A 21,150-nucleotide genomic window follows, 5' to 3' on the forward strand; every position below is an offset into this window, starting at 1 on the left:
TTGAAATATGGAAAAATTAAAATAGATTTTCGTTTTATTTAAAGATATATATCTACAAGATCGATATACGTTGAAAAAGAAATTGTACGTATAGCTGCTTTATATTGTTCATTCACAGATTATCATATGCTTATATAACATACACTCGTATATATATTTAATATTCAAGTATGATAAAATATAAATTGGTAACTTCAAGTATAATAGTTTAATGAAAGATAGATATAAAAAATATATTTTCTTATGGAAGCTTATGTATAGTTAATACGGAATTATTAAGCAAAAGGTACTTCAAAGCCTTTCTGCAGTCGATTGAGGTACTGCTTGCGGCAGTCCATGTTTTCAGCCGGTCTGTTGTACGGCAGCCAAACTGGTTCTCCCACAAAGTATCTCTTTGCTTTTATATAATTCTAAAAGAGTTTCCTCGAAAATTTAGAGATCTATTTAGGATTAATTGGAAATCACAAAATTTACCTTAAATTTACTCTGAATTAGAGACTTGTTTAGCACATGTTTATTTTAAAAAAAGAGAAAAACTTTTCCCTAACGCGTTTAAAAAATGATTTGGAGAAAGATAAGCTATGTGTGTCGAAAGATCAATCGTAAAGAGAACAATCCATTTATATAAATATTCTTACGTTAGTGTCCAGAGTAAAGCGATGATAAATCCCACTGGGTATGATTATTAGGTCGCCGGCCGTCACTTCAATCCGAATCCATTGATCATCCTCGTCCCGCACATCGAAGTAGCCCGATCCATCCAGAACCAAACGTATCTCCTCGTCAGTGTGAAGATGTTCGGTGAAGAAGTTTTTCAACTAAGAATTAAATTCGAACAGAGAAAGGTATTAATATTAGAGATGTGCGAATTAAAGATTTTTAATGTTGAATCGAATCGAACTTTATTTCCCTTTTTGAATCCGAATCGAATTGAAATATAATTTTCAATTAACAGTATAATAATAATTGCGAATCTAAAATAGAGATAATACGTTTCGTACCTTCTCTTCGTAATTTGATAAACACTCTTTGGAGCACGTTATTTCGTCTTCATACGAGTAACCGCGTTTCTCGCGTAATTCTTTCAAAGTAGCATCCGTCTCATAATTTAGATGATTTATCTGGAAAATAGATATTTTATATATTATAAATACAGTATTAAGTAAGTTTGTCACTTGCAAAATTTTATCTATTCGATATAAACACGCACATCTCTCTCTCTCTCTCTCTCTCTCTCTCTCTCTCTCTCGAATCGTGGTAGTCTAAAAGTTTTATTTATATTAATATATAATATATGCATTGTATATATATATCTATATATATATATATATATATATATATATATATATATATATATATATATATGTACATAAAGATATTAAAATAACATTAAATGATTTATAAGTGCAGAAAATTACAAATTACATAAGACAGGTTATTAAAAAAAATAAGTAGGTATGTCTGTGTATATATTAGATTCGTTTCAACAATCACAGCTGACGTCAGCTGATCGTGATTTGACACTGACAATGAGTGAGAGAGATTGGCACGGAAGGGCAAGAGAGGCAAGAGACATGTATCATTTCGGCTGCGGTCCACTTGACGCTACAAATGCTTTGGAGCGTTCTTCTTCTCCTTCTTTCTTCATTGAAAGAAAAGAGAAAAGGAATGCTTCGAAGCATTTGTAGCGTCAAGTGGACCGCAGCTTTCGTCAGCCGTATGTGTTTTCAAAATACACGACGTAAACAGGCACGAGACAGCATCGTCCACGATATATCGCCGGATTGGGTAAATTAAACTTTTCGCAACGAACAATTCAAAAAATCGGCACGTCTCTAACCTTAAAATATTCAACGCCCGTTGCGGCGAACAGATTGTCCAGCGACACGAATTCCGGGGGCTGCCTATGGTGTTCCAATCTTTGATCAGCATCGCTGCTGTCCATGTACCAGGCGCGTACCATAGTTCCGTATGAACAATAACAACAAAAATCGATATTACGCCGAATGGCGATGATGTCGGAGATCGGACTTACCAGACACTCCAGACAGTAATGACGTGTAAGCAATTCACCAATTATCAGCTTACTGGCATCTTTCGACGATAGAGCAGAAGACACCTATTGGACCAACGGCTTAACATCTCTTTCGCATCTTAACATCTATGTCAGTCGCATGTGTTTGCAAAATACATGACGCAGGCAGGCAGAAAGTCTTCGACATCGTATTAGTTAAGTTCGAACATTCGCATCGAGCGATCTCAAAAATCGGCATATTCTTAATCTTGAAATATTGGAGGTGAATTGCTGCTAACAGACTGCTCAGTGACGTATATTCCCGCTGGTGATCTGTTATATTCGAATCGTCAATCAGAATCACTCTGTTGCCGTTTATCTATTATATATAACAAGTGCGTATCATAGTTTTGTTTGAACAATAATAACAGAAAATCAATGATATTCTGTACCACGCAATGGAAATCATACATTTAAAGGCATCATAGCAATTCGCTAATCGTAAGGTTGTCAGCGATAAAGGAATTGATTCATTTAAAATTGGCGCAGTTTTGCATGCGCGCGCGGCCACTGAGCATGCGCATCTGGCCACAGGGCATGTTCGTAGTCGCTACAGCTCGTCGGTATGACAGGAATCATAACCTGATTTCTGTCAACTTTCGTTTCGTGCAAAAACGCGTCGATTGGGCATAATTACATATCGATATTTGAGGTGAGGCCCCTAAACTAAATAATTACCGTAGGCCGATACGCGGAGGTCGAGTCAGCCTCCTGCGACAGCAAATTTTACAGAGTTTCGACACCGATCTGAAAACTCGGCGTGTTCCTAACCTCAAGATATTCTTAATATTCGAATCGCTGTGTTATATAGCTCCGGGGCGGAGCTGAAAGCACTAATTTTCCCTCGACCGAGGAAATCAACAACAACAAAAAAATAATATTCGAATCTTGGCGGTTGCCTATTTATAGTGTCCTGTCCGTATAGCTATAGCTATAGCAGATAAACATATACCAACTTTTCGTTCGAATAACAAAGATAAAAGTCGACGATACACCGACGAATATTGGTCTTCTACGTTTTGCTATGTTTTGACCAGTCATTAGTGATTCGATAATTATCGGTTGATAGCATTTTTCAACATTGAAGTAGAAGGTACATAGAGGTTATAGAATGTTCATAAGCGATTATTTGTGATGATAAAATTTCGAGGGACAAACATCCATTAAATAAGAAATCTCGGTAAATCTGAAGAATAGTGGCCTCCTCACCGATTTCGGTAAGCCAATATTTGTATGTTTTATTTTTATCATATATTATGAAACTATATTGTATATATATATTAAACAGAATAATATATATATAAATTTCTTTCGCCAGTATATATATAGAATAACAAATGAAGTAATTTAAATCGACCTGACTGGCAATATATGTAACGTCTTTCCGATATGAACCTCGAAAAACTGTGAGCCAACTTGGTTTGTCGGATTCACACAGCACTTTTTTTCAGATCAATATCGAGACATTATTAATTTCGACCATGGGTTTTGGTCGACTGTCGAATTGGCACAACACCCGCACGGTATACGGGAGGTTCCAGGTTCAAACCCTGGCTGGGGTAATATTTTTCGCAATAAAATTTAAAAACTATTTAATTTAGAAATTACATTAACTGACCAAAACCCATGGTCGAAATTAATAATGTCTCGATATTGATCTGAAAAAAGTGCTGTGTGAATCCGACAAACCAAGTTGGCTCACAGTTTTTCAATGTTCATATCGGAAAGACGTTATATATATTGCCAGTCAGGCCGATTTTAATTACTTTAATTTATATTGTATATATTTATTATGTTATTTAAACACGTGTCATATTGTCTATTTATCAGTACTTAAACATTCTGTAGAAGAAGAAAGAGAATCTGCTTTTTTCTTCTATTTTATGATAATTGTTTCTGTATTATTATTATTTTTTTTATTAGATTAACATTATGTAACATGAATTAACACTATGTAACATGAAAAGTCCATTTTATAAATTCTTTAAATAACAAGATAATTTATTTAATATATATATATATTTTTTATAATATATATATATACTTTTATTTTATAATTTAAATCTAATAATTTTTTGATCTTTTGATTTACTTTTTTGTGATAATTAGTTCTACAATGTGATTTAAAATATAAAATGCGGATTATACATTTATAATAATACGTTATATATATATATATATATATATATATATATATATATTGTTATATATTTTTAAGATTATATTTATTTTATTATTAAACACACGCACAAATAAGATAATATTTATATATTTATTATATTTAGATTATCTAGTGTAATTTTGTTTATTGTCCATTATTTTATCAGGTTTTTGTTCGAGATGGATGCATTTAATTTTGACGAAATACAGAAGCTCTTATTGAAGAAAGAGAAAGAATATGGCCAACTGAAATTTATTTCGTCTCGAGCCACAGAGGAGACCTCATGTTTCATCGACAACCTGTTAGAAGATGTTGCAGATATTGCTAAAAAGTGCAATATGTACAATGTTAAAATATTCGTTGAAGACGACAGTTTTAAACCGTGCGATGTCCCACGGTCCATTATTATTAATTACAATCATTTTGTATTGAACACTAATTTTTCTTCACAGTACCTTCTCGCGGAGGACATGCTACTTGGCCATATAGTCAATTTCTGGCCTTCTCTATCGCCGTATCTCTTCATACAGGTAATTCTTGTATTAATATTAGTTTGTTGATTTTACTGCAGATATATAGTGACTGTTGAATACCACATTTTGGCTTCTTTCTTTTTCTTAATTTGTACATATATTTCTTGTGTATAGAGTTATTGACAGTATATTTTGAAGTGGAAAATTTTTAAATAAATACTCTATATTTAATTCTATTAAGTAATATGTATAGTAATAAAAAAAGTTGTTTGTTTAGATAATTTCTCTAGTGACAGAAGAAAAATATGTTATTTCTGTACAATTTTTCAATTTTATTTAGTTAAATGTATATATTATGCTATTATACCTATATACATATATATATATATATATATATATATATATGTTATTATTTATAATCATTATCATATTAATTATCAGATCATATATTTGTATAAATTTAATTTACATCATTCTAATCATAAAATTATAATTGATATGTATACTATATAGGTAATATGGCATCTAAAGTGCGAGGACTTGCTGATTGAATCGCTTATGCACTTACCGTTGGATGTATGCGTAGAGATTTTGGAGATAACGATCAGATGCTTAAACGAGCTGGAAATTCTACGGGAGAGGCGTTTTGTTTTCCTCCTGATCTCTAAGTTGTACTACAAATGTATGTGGCTGCACGTAGGCACACTGTCAAAACGAGATGTGGAGGAACTCGCCTGTCAATTAGTAACGCATTTTCAGGCATTGCTAGACGTTGCCAGCTCCAAATTTATTCCCCCCGAGTCGTCTAACCAGGAAAAATATGTGCAACATGGCATTCTTCTAAAATACGTGATTCGCTGTATCAAAATGTGCATGCGTTACAAGACTAAGGATTTCCAGGAGAACAGTCAATTCGTGCAACCGTTCAAGATTACGTACGGCAATCCCGACGGCTGTAAGGATTTCTTGTGTCAGCTTCCACTCGATAAGGTAGAGTCCATCGTAGAAACACTGAATCAGGAATTAGTTACCCTGCTTGAAGATCAAATCAAACAAGTTGATTGTTTCGAGTTCATGGAGTGGGCGGAAGTCGATGATGAGGAAAACACTATGATATCCCTACAGCGCGCTGTCATCATCGAATGCCGCTGTTTTATGGAGTTTATGAAGCGCGATGAATTTTTGTTAACGAACGAGCATCTGCTCCACTGCTTACAGCAGCTTATAGGTTCAAGCCAATCCGAAGGGTCTGCTTTGAATCTTCAAGAACTCTGCGATTGCATTACGAATGGTAAATTGGATGAAGAAATTGGTATGAAGAAATTAATAAGGCGTTATAAGGAATGGGACCTGTCTGTATTGAATTTTATCAGCAGAAAAACAAAAACGTTAAATGAGAAGGATATTGGTATTCTATTTGAATATCTTTATTGTGTATTTGGTGCGCATACGCACACTTATGAAGAGAAGCACGAAGCCTACATATTGGTATTGAAGGTGTTGTTACAGGAACGCCTGCCAACTATGTACCATCTCGTACTGCAATACACATTGCGACATTTTCACGACAATCGTTTAGAGTATCTGTTCGATAGCGAAAACTTCAAGAGGTTTATAGAAAGTAACGTAAACATGCACGATCAGGATAAATTGCGTATCATTTTGATTTTTGTTATGTTGAATCCGAAGGAAGTGTTAACCACTCTGGTGAGAGTCACAATGGGCAGTACCGAGACGAAGTACCGAAATGTTATGTTCAAAAGGCCTCAGTTAGCTTATCTACATGCATTTCTCACTTTGAAATTGGACAATCAAAATAACTTGTTAACGTACCTTCTGAACGATGCCTGGCAACATGATCACTCTACGTGGTGTTACAAGCAATTTGAAGCTTTTATGAATGATATGCTTGAGAATAAGGTAATATACTTATACAATATTGTGTAAATGATATAAGCATTATAGAAGTAAATTTTTACTGTAGTAAATTTAGTAGTGATTGAAACATATCCATAATATTATATTAGTCATTTTTATCTTTATTTTTTCTTGATTTTAATTTCTTTAATTTGTCGGAAGTGCATTTTTATGTTTCATTTTTGCATTTCTTTTTCACAGGCAATCACTGCGGACGATCTGCTAAATAATGTCTATATTCCCTGCCTGACCAGTGCCATTTTCAATTACACGAACTTGCTATCTGTACTGATACACATGTACTCTATCCTGAGAAGGAAAATCTGCACACATAACACAAATTATGTACTGCTGATCGTACAATTAACCAAGAAGATGTCGATGATAAGAAAATGCAGTCCAAGATACTTAAGGAACACAGTGAACAATCTCTTGGACTATGGGACGATGATATTAAACTTTCTGTTCATCACGCTGAATCTGCCTCTAGACAATCGGAACGAGATAATCTTTGTTAATAACTTCGTGGAGCCAATCGATCAAGTATTGCTGGTGCCTAAGTTACAGACAGTGCTGCGCGGCACCGTGCGGGATGTGATCCAGAACTACGAGAGACGTTGCTACGCCACGTATCAATTTTTGCGCGCGAATCCGCAATTCTGCGAACCCAATATGCGCGATTACGTGGACTCCTTCCAATTCGACCAGAGGCCGTTATTGCGTCACATGATGCTGCACGCCACCGAGAAAGAATACATGACGTTCGCTATCGAGATGACGATAGCATCTTGCGCTTACTTTGGTTGGGCCAACGAATTAATGGCGTATGAGAATGTATTGCACATTACCACCGAGGCGATGCAGCTTGTCTTAGTGTTCACAGACACCTTTCCCAGAGACACATTCGTCTCGCTGTTGCGTGCCCTCGTGCAGTATTGCGATTTATTCTCGCGCCTCAAGTACCGAAGAAGGCAAAGGGAACCAATCTGTAATATTCTATCGAAGACTCTGTTCTCTCTGAAAAGTATAGTCAGTAAGACGCAGTACGGCAAGATATACGATAATTTGCTCGAGTGCATTAGTAACATGTCCGACGAGTCAAATTTTAAGGTTGATAAATACTTCAACAATATCAGCGAATTGATTGAGGTGTATTTTGCACAATCTGAAGAAATCGAGGGGTAAGTGGATAGTTTATTTTTTCTTTTAGATTTTGTTTTTAACCATTTTTTTGTACGAATTTTCCATTATTCAGTTCTAAAATGGGATAACATAAAAACAAATTTTCAAAACTTGAATATTATTTTCCAAAAGAATACATATATATAATAATATTCTACAATAATTCATTTTTAAGTAACTTTCTGAAATTTGAAATTTTCACAGGACATTTGATCGGCAATTATCTTTTTAATCAAATATCAACTGCATTTCCACTATTCTTCACATTTTAACTTTGTTACAACTCTAATATTTTAATAATTGTAATAAAATTTTATTGAAAAGATTGGATATTATATAAAAAAATGACAGAATTTTATAAAAAATGTAATAGATTGTTATATTTAATTTTATTATTTTAAACTATATCTATATTTTATATTGTGTTTTATTAAATCTTATAAATTTTATAAATTAAAAGTGTTTTTGTATATTATAAAATGTTATTTATATATATTTTAAAATATTTTATATATAGAAAGAGAGAACATGTTATAAAAATATAATGTATTATAGCATTGTGTAGTGTAGTGTAGTGTATTAGAAAATATTACAAAACATATATAGGATATATATTATAAAATATAGAATATATATATATATATATATGTTTTAGTGGGACTTTAGATAAATCAGAAAACAGAAATTCGTCGGATTCCGCTTCAACTGAGGCAGTTGACATGCTCAAGGCGTACCAATTCGTGTGCAGATGCGTTGATAATACTTTATACAAAAGAAAATACTTCGCAGCTACGGAACGTCGAGCAGATACGGAACCTCATTCCTAGAAGAGTCGTTTCGAATAAAGCATGAGAAAAGTATTTGCACATCCCGTTTCTTGTGTCCCAATCAGAATAAACGTTTGCCTTAGTATATTGATATATTGAATAAATCTTACGTGAAATTGAAAAAAAGATTGAATATGCACAAATATTTTATATTTTAATTACCGTATATCTGTAGTCGTTTTTCATGGATTGTTGATCGAATGTTTTAAGAATTCTATAAAATTTTTCTAGTGATGAGGACACTACTAAACTCGGAAAATTTATTCTCGTTAAAATGAAATTTTTGAAGTTTCTACGTGTTATTGGGAAAAAAAGAAAAATATGAATGTATATTTTACTAAAATATTTACCTTTTTTTCTCATGCTTCTCTGAAATTTACAAGACATTCAATCAACTTCTCCTTAATTATTTTTCTAACTGAATATTAGTTTTCTTATGATATACTTACCGTTAAATATCGATGTAATATATGAATGATGCCACACACAAGAAACGGGAAAAATTTTTTAGAGAAGTTTTTTGTTCAATGAATAGTATTGTAACTGCATTTGTATATTTTACAGTAAAACTGTGTGAATCTTTATTTACAATATTTTCCAATGTTATTTATACGACAAACGTTGTAACATCAATATATATAATTTTATGTTTTTTTCAGTGCTTTGTATTTATTTAATTAACTGTTTCTATGTTAAAATGCTTCTGAAATATTTGTTTTTTTTTTTTACAGAAAGAATAATCATTGTACAAATAATTCTCCTGAAAAATTGCAATTTAAATATTACAGTTATAATACTTTTCATCGCTTCCATTTGTATTTATACCGACTTTTATTTATCTCAAGTGTTTATTTTTGTGTGTCAACGTTACGTGATATTTTAGTAATAATCATTTTTCGAGATAGATATGTAAGGAGTTGGAGACAATAAAATATTTTTCTGAATTGTGCAAAAAGACTGATTCACATTCGACGATTTTTCCGTCATAACGAGAAAATCATCTTGATTTTTTATTGTAAATCGAACTTGATTCTACCTCGTGTACATAACGAATATATACATGTAATAAGCGTTGGACTGACGATCGATTAATAAAATACACGTGCAAGATACGAAATAAAATATAAAAAAATTTTATTTAAAATTAAAACGTATAGCGAGCGTTAGCTTAATTGAATATTTTTCCCTAATCACAAATGTGAGACTTTGCCATCGTATAAACCAAATTACGAATAATTCTCTAATAAATTCGATCATTACAACAGGAATATTATTATGCTGTAAACTTAAAAGTAATAACTTTGAATTGATTTTCTGTAAATGATTTACAACACGATTCGGAAAAACTGATTTAAAGGGAAATCGGTCGAAACTGCAAGATTATAAATATACGCTCTCTCTTTTGAGTCCAAAAAAAGATGTATACGCTGATTTTTCGGCGCAGGATATCTAATTGATAGCAAGCTATCGGTTTAAAAATTCTATATATTTGTGCCAAATACCATTGCTATGATGAAAAGTAAAACAAAAAAAAATTGCGAAGAAAGAAAAAATGTGCATTATTTTAAAGACTATTTAAATCTCTTGTAAAATTAAAACCTAAATATTAAAAAATTATCAGATGGACACAGAACCTAAAAGAGTCAATTTCAATGTTTTCACTATACATTTTTAAATTCAAAACAATATCTCAATAGCCTAGGATAAAAAAAGAAACAGAAAAGAAATCGCGGTAATTGTTTCCCGTTCGAGAAATATTCGAAGAATGCAAATATAATTGCGACTTATGAGTGCATAACTCATTCGCTCATGACTAGATCCTCATGCTGGTATTCCAACATAAAAGCGTATTAAATCTATCACTTCATTGTCCAGTTAATACAAAAATATTTGATGATACTCTTTGATCGAAAATACTTGTAAATAATTCGGGCATAATTTAAAATAATAATTAAGCGAGCAATTTTTCACATTATGCAATAATGATTGAGGTAATTCGGATACATTTTAAAATAATTAGTAGCGGACAATATTTTCCTACGAACAGACGGAAAAAAAACAGCAACAGCAAATCAGTAAAAAAGAAGTGATTCTGTATTGCAGCATTTTAATTTCGCCTGCCCATGTGATTTTTTCAAATTATAATTATAATAAGATCCTACACAATTATTAACATTCTACGCAATTATGCACGAAAGAGCGAGACTGCACTTAGTCCATTGTGCAATGCACATTTTCTTTTTCTTTTGCGAATAAAAGATATTCTCTGAAATACTTCGCATCTTTTTCGGAAGTTTCAAGAGATAATTACCTTTTATTATTTATATATATATATATATATATACCTCGACTCGCTATATAATATATTTACATTCTTCACATTGTAAAAAATATATAACGCATTTCGTACTCAATATATCAGATATATATATATATATATATATATATATATATATATATATATACGCAGGTAGTAGTACTGAAAGGCCGATATACACATATCTAAATCGTGGTGTTTTTCTTGTTCTTTTTTTACTATCTTTTCTCCAATTTTAATATGTGCGTGACCCGGTTGCGTAACAAAGTGCGCAAAGTGTCTGCAACTGTGTGTGAATCGCGTTACGGTGTACACATCCTTGCATTATTGTATCTGTCATTTTCGGTCTTTCTCTTCGACACGTAGGAAGATAATTGATTCGCCGATTGTAAGCAAAGTGAAGAAGAGAGAAACAATTCTGGTCCTTAGATGTGATATGCTGGCCGACTTCAGGCATGGCGCAATCCTTTCTCTTTTCTCTCTCTCTCTCTCTCTCTCTCTCTCTCTCTCTCTCGCTCTCGCTCTCTCGTCGCTCTTCTCCGCCGGCGATAGTTCACCAAATAAAAATTATTCTGTTATTATTAGAGTCTGTGCCGTAGCGTAGATCAATCTCGCGAATTGGACGCGCGAGAGACACGCGGCGCGACCTCTTCTCTCTCTTTCTCTCTCCTCGTACAAATATATAAATAGATTTTTCAAGTATATCAAATACTTGGTGAGCTATCTAGGCAGACGACGGCCTTGTGCGTCCTTTGTGATCTGCACCTCATCCGTGTGTACGTGTATATATATATATATATATATATATATATATATATATATATATATATGTTATGTATGTGTGTGTCTGTGTGTATAAAACAGGGCGAAAAACGCAAGAAAGTGTGATACAAGTCGGGCGACGACGATCAAAACGCTTTATAAAGAGGCCCTCCGATCGAAGCCGGGTGAAGACTTCGATTATTGTTATCCGATATACAAAAGGTGCAAAGTTACGACTACGGGATCACAGCGAGACTAAGAATTTTCCAACGTTATTGTGACAAAACAGCGGCTACGCGAAAACCACTCCGCCCTACTCTTATCTTTCATCTCCTCGACGCGCGAACCGCGAGATAACTCGCGCGACCGCGCGGTTTCCGGCGCCTCAGCGAATTCTTTTTCCCTTCTTTGTTTTTTGCTCCTTCTTTCTTTTTTTTTTTATTCCTTTCTAACACCGAAGCCCGGAATAAACTACCGGAGAGCACCGTTCGAAAAAAATGCACCGAAAGGGATCTTTGCGCTATTCAAAAATTTACACGCGTGTTCGAAGTATATGAACAATTATCTCTTCCCGATATCTAAGAACGTTCTAACTACCAATCGTAGAAATACTGTACATCAGTTCATTCTCATCTTTTTTTTATTCTTTTGTTTTTTTTTCTTCAACTCTTAACTCCCGCAATTTTCTCCGAAAGTTGGAAAATAGTATCGCGCGTATACGATTCAGACGATACAAATTTGCGTTAGAATTTATAACGCCGCGTTACAAATTAGGATGCGGAGGCTGTACAAAATTACAAATACAATCTTGTCGCAGAAGCGTGACAATATCCTTCGGTAAAATTGGTAAAAAGATAACTAATCTCGAACGATCTTCGTCAATTCTTTATTTCGGCATTTAACCCTCGGATGTGCGCGGCCTTCTGATAATTCTCTCAAAAAACTCGAGACGACTCGACCAATTTCAATTAAGTGTTGTCCAATAGGACATAGTTTGAGAGATTTTTCTAAAAATTAAATCTAGAAGAAAGAAAAGATTCGAACTCGATGGAAACTGAGAGAATATCACGAAGAGATAAAAATAATCCTCATGCGTCCAAGGATTAAATGACAACGTATTGAATAATGTATAATGAATGTTGTTACGCTACGCTCGTCGAGAAGCGATATTTAACAACGGATAACACGATATTAATCACACGAGAAAAATTACACACATTATCTAGTGTATCGCTTATACGGTTATCCATGAAATTAATCAAGCGTTTAAAAATAATTCCGTCGAACTTTTTTATCACAATAAGAACAAACGAGACGGAACTATAAAAGAAAATTTCCGTAACTTGTATATCATGGGAAATACGCAAGTAATATATTACTGTCTATCGAAATCGCAACGTAAAATACAAAAATAAAATGTACGAATAATCTAAAGATAATTTATAGAGCGTAATTATATTTAAGTACGCAACGAGAAGTGATTGTGAAATAATCTATAAATTTTATAAATAAATTCTATAATCGCTTTAGAATATCTTCACGTTGCGATTTCGGCGAACAGTAATTCTACGTTTCTAAAATAAGTGTGTAATTTTTTTCGGAATTTTAAAATCGATCAATCTTACGAGAAGGAGAGCTGCTTGCTCTCTAGCTTCTCTTACATCCCATCGATTTCTTTTTACATTCGGAAACTCAACGACAGTTTCGGACTGCGAGATTCTATCGATTTCTTCTCTTCGAAAGCGATGCCAACAACGAAAAGTATTGTAACTGCTTTTTCGAACATTTTCACAGTTATTCTCTTTTAAATATCTTTTAGCGGGAAATTTTTTAGCGCGAAGTGCATTCGAATGTCCTGTAATTTTTCACGAGGCCTCGAGGATAAGAAAAATATTTTTGAAAAAAAGTTGCAGTCTTGCTCTATTACGATACTTTTCACATCGGTGTCGTCGCTGTGAGCGATGATTAATAGCACGTACGTGATTTTGCAGTTGAAGGGATCAATGCGAAACCGGCGCATCTTCCGGAGAGATATCTAATTCTACTATTGTGCTCTGTCATTGGTGTGTAAGATCACTCGTTTAAAAAAAACCGTCATCAATCCCCCATGGTGATCGAATGCAGTCTTGCGGCCTATGTAGTACAAATTTTTTTTTTAAATCGTACAAAGCTTACAAATTACATGTTTAGATTGACATTATTACGTTCTAGCTCTTTACGAAACGCGTTTTTCTCCTAATATTCTCCCGTCATCGTATAATATTATCTGCAACGTTAGATTTCAACGAACTAGAGGCAAGTCTTTATAGCTTTGGCCCTTAGTTTATTGAAATTCGATTTTGTAATCACCGCGACATTAGTATGCTCACTTCTGCGCATCTAGAGTTTGCAAATACGATATTGCGTTGTATCAAACATCTCAGAACAGAAATTAAAGCGAAACGAAAGTAAAGATATTAGTATTTGCTACAAAATGGATCACAAGAAATCTCACAACAGCTGGGTTATCCGTTTAACCACTGAGGTGTCGCGTACAAAAACTTCATTTCTCAGTGCCTCTGCCTCACGCACAATAAAATAGTTCAATGTTAGGACTGTACAACCGACATACAGGATGGACCAGGATTCGACCATTTGAAATGTCTCGAAACATTTTGGACTGTTTCAGAAACAGTGTATATCGAGGGTTTGATAATATTTGTCTCCTCGAAAACTGGTTACTCCAGTTTTGAGGAGACAAGTGTTACCATTAGAACGACTCCTAAATTGAATAATTTGTTTTGAAACATTTTTATCCTTAAGATCAATGAAGACATTTCAAATGATTAAATCAGGTGAAACCTGTGTAAATTGTCACTAACAACGTCTCGTACAAAAATGTTCAGACGATATATATCTCGCTAATCAGCCTCCTTAGCTTAAATTAACACAGAACAATTGCACAGAGAAGAGTACTCTCAAAACCGAACCACTTTCATCGAATCAAGATGGATTTGATTGCGTAGCCTTCGCACGACTGCATACAAATTATGCGACATACGGGATTAAGCCTCGCTCAAACATTTTAGCTTGGCTTGTTATCGCTGAACTTATCACCATGCTAGAACGACCATCACAGTGATTCCTTCAAAGTCTGCGTATATCTTTCTTTCTTTTTTCTCCGCGCAGCACCTAGTCTCGATTTGAGTGGACCAGAACGCGAACCTACGTGCGATGGTTCTGTCTGAAATTGAGCAGAAAGCCGATAATCGAGTTTGGTTTTACGGTTTTCGACACCTTCTCCTTTCTCGCGAGCGGAATATTGGTCCTTTTGCCGAGGAAAAGCTACCTTTCGCTCGCTCTTTCTCTCTTAAATCGTATCTATATTATATATATATATATATATATACATACATATATATATATATATAATATATATATATATGTATATATATTACAATAATATTACATACATAATACTATTCGCGTATAATAAAATATCTGTGTTTAACGGCCGCCGCTCGCCGGACGGTCTTCCGAGAATTAGAAAAGAGAAGAGAACCACCGTTTCCATTTTGGAAAATTCGTACAGCGTCCGATATAAGTTAGCCTTGGTAGACGCATGGTGCGTCTCAAGGTCGAAGGGTCTTCCAAAGGATGGCTCCTCGAGGAAAGATTCTTCGGGACGACGAAACACGCCGACGAGGGGTCTGCCCGAAAGCCACTGTACACTGTATCCTCCATCAGAGCGTTCCTCAGCAGTCCGAGCAAGAGCTGCGAAGAGAATCCTTAGCAGAACGGCGTACAAGAGACACGCCGACGAATTAACGTCGACGTGCCCTCTCCCCGAAGCACTGTACACACTGTATATCTCCATCGCCTCAGTACGGTCCGCGGGTAAATAATCCGAGGGGCGAACGTGGATTTTGATTAAGTATTAGAGGACGCTGCAACAGCAGTAGGTCTTCTTCTCCTTCTCGGGACTGAAGTTCATCTCGCGCACGATCTCGGCGAACATCTCGTTGACGTTGGTGCGATTCTTGGCGCTCGCCTCGACGAACGGGCAGCCCCAGAGCTGCGCGAGCTGGTGGCCCTCCTCGGTGCCGACCTCCCGCTGGTGCTCCAGATCGAGCTTGTTCGCCACGAGTAGCACCGGCACGCGTTCCGTACCCTTGACGCGGGTGATGAGCTCCTTCATCGCCTTGATGTCCTGAAAGGTTTGGTGATTCGTCAGGCTGTAAACCACGACGAAGCCCTGGCCGTTCTTGATGTAGAGGTCGCGCATCGACGCAAACTGCTCGGTGCCGGCGGTGTCGAGGATCTCGAGGACGCACGGCGAGTTGTCCACCTCGATCTCCTTGCGGTAGAAATCCTCGATCGTCGGGTCGTACTTCTCCATGAAGCAACCGGATACGAATTGGACGGTGAGCGCGCTCTTGCCCACCCCGCCCGAGCCGAGGACCACCACCTTGAACTCGCGCATCTCGCCGTCGTCGTCGTCGTCGACTCCGCCGCCGCCGCCGCCGCCGCCGTCGGCTCCTCTGCGTCGCCTCCTTCTACGACGTCGCCACCACCTCCTAGACGTGTCCAGGACCGCGCCGGGGTGTGGAGCGCCGTTTCACCCGAGAGAGAAAGAGCGCGCGAGAGTGAGAGAAAGAGAGATAGACAGATTGTTGGAGCATACAGAAACAACGAAAGAGAGAGAGAGAGAGAGAGAGAGAGCGCGAGAAAGAAAGGGATAGAGATAAACGGAGGCGAGATTATCCGCACCTTCTCTCCGCGGGGTACACTGGTACACTTCACTTCCACTGGCCGTTAGCTAGGCTGCTGCTCCTCTTCGCCCTCGTCCTCGGCTCGTCGTCGCGACGACAATCCGCGCCCGTCCTCCTCCGCCCGGCCGCGAACAAAGGCATCGACGAAACGGCGGCGACGGGTTCCTGGGGGGCTCGCGGAAACGGGGAATCACGCGTGACGAGAATCGACCTGCGCCGCCTCGTAGCTAGGCTGCCTCGTTATTACGGCGACTACGCGGCTACGCCAGGACATGACGACACCAGGCCTCGGCCGTACGCTCTATACGCATCAGGCACGTATCAACGACGACACAGACTCCCGTCTGTGACTATCTGTGCGGTGTGCAGTGCTGAGTGCAGTGCCTGCTCGCTCGTCGTCGTCCGCCGCTCGCCCGCTCGCCCGCCCGCCTGCCGTGCCGTCTACCTCCTCTTCCTGCCTGCCTCCGATCCCCTGCCCCATCCCCCCCCCGCGCCCCCGCCCCCCCTAGCCACCTCCCTCCACCCGCGCTCAGTCGCGATCTGACGTGCGCGACGCCGCCATCTTATCGTCGCCGTCGGGCTTTTCTTCGAACGAAACGTCACGTCGTCGCGCAGATCATCGACTGTGCGTGTACTCTAGAATGTCCACAGGCCGCGCCTCGCGATCTCGAGTATACACATACGGCAAATCCGCGCGTTTGCCGCCGTTGAGTGCCAAGACGAGTTGTTCTATTGCGCGGAATAAAACTCCGGAGCGGACGCTTCAACCCGCTCCATTGTCCTCGTGCGAGGCGAACGCTCAGTTTACGTTTTCTTTTTTTAATTGCATAGGATATGTGTGGGGTGTTGACTCTGAAACTTTTTGATTTTTTTACTTACAACCTTCTGAATTAAATTTACATGGTTGTTTTCCTAAGTTTTCGTTAGTACACTTTTTAGATTAGACTTTGAAAGTGTTTCACTTGCTAGACGAGAACAAATAGGGAGGGTCTCCGTTTCGTGGATGAAATCGAAACCAACAACGCGCGTTCGGCACGACTTTTATCGAAGTCTCATGTCAATTTCAATGCTGGATCAACTTAATTTCAGTTAACTTATTTTTTCTAATCCTCAAAACTGGAAGAAGATAAAAAAGTAAGTTAAAAACCGAGATCAAAGTTAATCTGCGTCGGTAGAAATGTATACATTTTAGGCCCAGTCTCACAAGTGTCGGTTAACTTTTAACCTTAAGATTAAAGTCACTCTTCGTCTCTTTCCAATGTCCTCCTTGTGATGTCCAACCAACACTTGTGAAACTGGGCCTTAGCAATCACGTCCGCGACCGTGTCGCTAACATTGGAAAAATAGCATGCAGTAATTCCTTTTTTTGCTGTAGTATCATTCAAATGCGCCGACGTGCGTGTGACGAGTTAAAAATAATTATTGGCAGGTGAACTGTAATTACCTCCAGAGCCCGTTTCAAATAAACAAAAAAAAAAAGGTATCTCAATAACGCAATAACGGCGAAGGAATGAAGTTACGCGCGGTTCACTCCATAAGAACGCGGGACGCCGGGAAGGCCGACGACTTCAAGACGCGTTCTCAACGGATCGCGAGTTGATTGGCCGTTCCGGTGAATCCGGGCCAATCGCGCGCGCCGCCATAGCGACCGGATCGAGACATCTGTTCGACCTTGTGCTTTTTGCACTCGCGGCCTTTTCTTCTTTTCTTTCAAATGCGAGAATCGGCGATTAAATAGATAGACAGATAGCGATGAAATTTGTTTTAGCCGCGATTTCTACGCTTGCGGTGTGCCACTGCCTCATCTTCGCGAAACGCTACGACAATTAATATTCGGAATATCTAATTTTAGCGTAAAAAGTGCAGAAGAAACGGACTCGTGAATTACGCGGGGTACGGGAGGGGAGGCGAGGAAGACGGCCCGGAGCCGGAGCCGCCGCGGGAGCTGAGGAGCAGAGGAGCAGGAGCCAGGGAGCTTCCCTTCGCCTTCGCCCACCGGACACGAGTGTCACTCTCTCGTATCTGCCAGAGACAACGCTATCCACATCCACGACCTTGCGACGAGGAGAAGCAGCTGGAAGCAGCCGTGGAGGAGTGAGTTGCGTTGCGTCTCGTTATATGTTTGCGTTGTAGAGTGCGATACTATACTATAGTACGTTTACCGTATGTCCAGCGTCGCTCACACAAGTCACACATGTATACGCGTGGTTAACTCGATCGTGACGTCGTAAATTCACACCGAGGTTATACCGGGCGCGAACGGTACGCTGCGCGCTGGCTGGCTCTAAAAACAAATCGAAAACTTGGATGACGCTCTCGTTTGACAAACGGCATGGACGAACAGCAGATGAGTGGGAGTAATCGAGTTACCTACAATATACTGGGTTCTTCTCACTGAAATATAGAAATAATTATAATTTTTATCATTCGTAATTATTTCCAATATGATAAATATGATATATAATATAATACTATTAATACTTGTAATATAAATATATATATAATACCATGTATTATATAATATATAAACTATACATATATAATATATATAACATATTATAATTAAAAAGATAATATAACATTTTTAATTATATTATAATTAAATTAAAAATATAACAGCGCGAAGTACACGCGGAAAAACATTCGTATTCTTATCGCCCAGATCACGCGGGTCGGAACGCGTTATTTAGAACCGTAGTATGATTTTATAAATGTTTAAAGAGCCACAACACCGCGATATGCGCGCGGCGTTGCAGCAATGAGTTCTTTAATGACTAATTTGTGCGCCTCGTGACTCGGGGTGCATCACAAATGAATGCGATAGAGCTTTGCAGAACCGGTGTCTGATTTATTTCAAGACGATCTATTTTCCTATACGCCGTTAATCTATTGAAATAACAATTTATGAAAATAAACGTTGTCTCGCAGCTTTTACAATTTTGAATTTCTATTGAGATGAGTAGATTAAGAATACATGTTACGAATCATGATTATTTTGCGATATATACATGTATATCATAAAATAATTATATGTCATACATAGATATATCGATTATTTTAATAATTGTGAGTTACACAGTACAACTGAATACAAATGTATACATTGGGCGTGACATGTTATAAAATATAAATGAGTGATATCCATATCGGGTGTCCTAATTCGATATAGGTTTAGGCTTAGACGAATATGTATTTTTAGCCTGATCGCGGGTAACACGCGGATCACTTTCTTCTCGCTTGACATATATAATACCGCTATCATAATCGCCACCGGACCGCGGCTGACTCATCTCGTATACGCATTACGAATTACTCTCGATGACGAATGTTTCCGTGATCATCGGTCGTATGATAACGCGATGTCGTATAATTTGCGTTATCGAGAAGAACCGCGAAAGAGAGATTAATTCTGCTGTAACAACGTTTTAATCAATGAGACAGCTTTTAATCGCGAGTATTTTCTTCATCTCTCTTTTTATCGCGAGCTTAACGCACCCTTAAAGTTACCCACAAAATCATTAATCGTTAATATATACGCGCACCTATTCTTTTTTTAAGTTTTCCGTCTCTTTTATCACATAATGCGACACGAAATTTCATTTTATAATAAATTGCATCGCGGCGTGTCTGAAAATTAGGCCTGTTCTTTTTTAGCTGGACTTCTTGCACGGTTCATCTTTTCTCTTTTTCCCTCCAACGTGAAAGGAAGAAAAGAAAAGATAAACCGTGCGAGAGAAGTTCAGCTAAATCGAAACAGGCCTATTGGCGCGTTGCTGCGTGACAATCGCCAAAGATAAATTGACAGCCTTGAAATAGATCGAGGAAAAATCGGCGATCGCCCCAGTCGGGGAGCGCTCGGTGCCGCGAGACCGAGACCGGCTCGTCTTTTCCCGTTGTTTCGCTGCCGGTCGCCCGTTAGTTCGTTCCGCTGGCTAGGATCCCGAGGGGGGGGGGGGGGCCCCGTGTTTTCGACGTGCTTGCCACGCGGTTCTTCTTCCTCCGTGAGTACGAAAATTATGTCTGGTAATCGCAGGCGCTTCCCGCCAGCGTTGCCGATAAGCGTTCTTCTCGCATTATTCGATTATTGTCGAATCTATATCACGACGATTATTTACCAATGCTCATTGTCGCGTATCTGAAATTAGATACGCGATTAGATACGCTTTGTACTTATGACATACAAAATTATCAATCGTTACACACGCTACACCTGTTTGTTCACCTATTCTTTCACCAAGTTTTCTGTCTCTTTTACTGTATAATGTGACACCAAAATTTCGTTTTATAATAAGGCTAGGCGCATCCCAGGTAGCAGGATGACGTCTAGAGACCTCAATTAGACGTCATTTGACGTCACTCTGCTACCTGGGATACTATCGACTTAACATCGACTTTACTCGATGTCGAGCAGCACCAACGATTTCTTATTATACCAACTAAACAATTTAATCGAGAACTATATTATTACAGAATGAGTGTGTTCAGTTTTAACGAGCTTCCCGTGTTAATTGGCCTACGTATTGGAAAGTATGATACCATTTTTGTGTCGATAATACGCGCGGCTTCGTACTCCTGGGTGTGGTAACACGGTCGATGATAGTCGATCGTGTCACCACACTTTTGTCAAAAAGTCATCCAACTGTCGTTTTATTTCTTAGTCGAGTCGATATATATCGAGTCGACAAG

The 21,150-nt window shown here is 37.7% G+C and overlaps 4 protein-coding genes across 9 annotated transcripts in view; 2 read left to right on the forward strand and 2 right to left on the reverse strand.

The window, feature by feature from the left end:
- Positions 1 to 16: 16 nt before the first annotated feature.
- On the reverse strand, positions 17 to 1,976 carry Adi1 (acireductone dioxygenase 1). The gene is made up of 4 exons (XM_077405184.1): positions 1,841 to 1,976; positions 1,002 to 1,121; positions 639 to 818; positions 17 to 410 (listed from the first exon to the last, which is right to left on the reverse strand). The coding sequence occupies exons 1-4, from the start codon at positions 1,961 to 1,963 to the stop codon at positions 276 to 278; spliced, it is 558 nt and encodes a 185-aa protein (XP_077261310.1). The 5' UTR covers positions 1,964 to 1,976; the 3' UTR covers positions 17 to 275.
- Positions 1,928 to 8,678, forward strand: LOC143896959 (uncharacterized). Of its 4 annotated transcripts, none has more exons than XM_077405162.1 (5): positions 1,928 to 2,060; positions 4,402 to 4,765; positions 5,222 to 6,628; positions 6,827 to 7,806; positions 8,463 to 8,678. In XM_077405162.1, exons 2-5 carry the CDS (start codon positions 4,415 to 4,417, stop codon positions 8,632 to 8,634), a joined length of 2,910 nt encoding a protein of 969 aa, XP_077261288.1. In that variant the 5' UTR covers positions 1,928 to 2,060; positions 4,402 to 4,414; the 3' UTR covers positions 8,635 to 8,678. The 4 variants fall into 4 exon arrangements, with proteins under 4 accessions (XP_077261288.1, XP_077261287.1, XP_077261286.1 ...); XM_077405161.1 differs by lacking the exon at positions 1,928 to 2,060 and adding an exon at positions 2,284 to 3,291; XM_077405160.1 differs by lacking the exon at positions 1,928 to 2,060 and adding an exon at positions 2,284 to 3,254.
- A 2,781-nt stretch (positions 8,679 to 11,459) lies between these two features.
- On the reverse strand, positions 11,460 to 16,911 carry Rap2l (Ras-associated protein 2-like). Its single transcript, XM_077405185.1, has one exon. The coding sequence runs from the start codon at positions 16,173 to 16,175 to the stop codon at positions 15,630 to 15,632; it is 546 nt and encodes a 181-aa protein (XP_077261311.1). The 5' UTR covers positions 16,176 to 16,911; the 3' UTR covers positions 11,460 to 15,629.
- A 461-nt stretch (positions 16,912 to 17,372) lies between these two features.
- Positions 17,373 to 21,150, forward strand: part of LOC143896963 (phospholipid scramblase 1) — a 28,946-nt gene continuing 25,168 nt past the window's right edge. Inside the window, exons 1-2 of one of the 3 annotated variants that reach the window (XM_077405172.1) lie at positions 17,373 to 17,598; positions 18,317 to 18,558. The gene's annotated coding sequence lies outside the window, so the exon portion shown is untranslated. Of the gene's footprint in view, positions 17,599 to 18,316; positions 18,559 to 20,325; positions 20,466 to 21,150 lie in introns of those variants that run through there. The other 2 variants (XM_077405176.1, XM_077405174.1) reach the window with 2 other exon arrangements.

Source organism: Temnothorax americanus, unplaced genomic scaffold (assembly GCF_048541705.1).
Source record: "Temnothorax americanus isolate GAGA-0224 unplaced genomic scaffold, ASM4854170v1 Scaffold2, whole genome shotgun sequence".
NCBI classification, from domain to species: domain Eukaryota; kingdom Metazoa; phylum Arthropoda; class Insecta; order Hymenoptera; family Formicidae; genus Temnothorax; species Temnothorax americanus.

Coding starts and splice junctions, on each gene's coding strand:
- Adi1 (XM_077405184.1), bottom strand. CDS start 1,963: ATGGTACGCGCCTGGTACATGGACAGCAGCGATGCTGATCAAAGATTG. Junction 1,122..1,840: donor CGGGCGTTGAATATTTTAAG/GTTAGAGACGTG, acceptor TCTATTTTCCAG/ATAAATCATCTAAATTATGA. Junction 411..638: donor GCTTTACTCTGGACACTAAC/GTAAGAATATTT, acceptor AAACTCTTTTAG/AATTATATAAAAGCAAAGAG.
- LOC143896959 (XM_077405162.1), top strand. CDS start 4,415: ATGGATGCATTTAATTTTGACGAAATACAGAAGCTCTTATTGAAGAAA. Junction 6,629..6,826: donor ATGATATGCTTGAGAATAAG/GTAATATACTTA, acceptor TCTTTTTCACAG/GCAATCACTGCGGACGATCT. Junction 7,807..8,462: donor CAATCTGAAGAAATCGAGGG/GTAAGTGGATAG, acceptor TATATGTTTTAG/TGGGACTTTAGATAAATCAG.
- Rap2l (XM_077405185.1), bottom strand. CDS start 16,175: ATGCGCGAGTTCAAGGTGGTGGTCCTCGGCTCGGGCGGGGTGGGCAAG.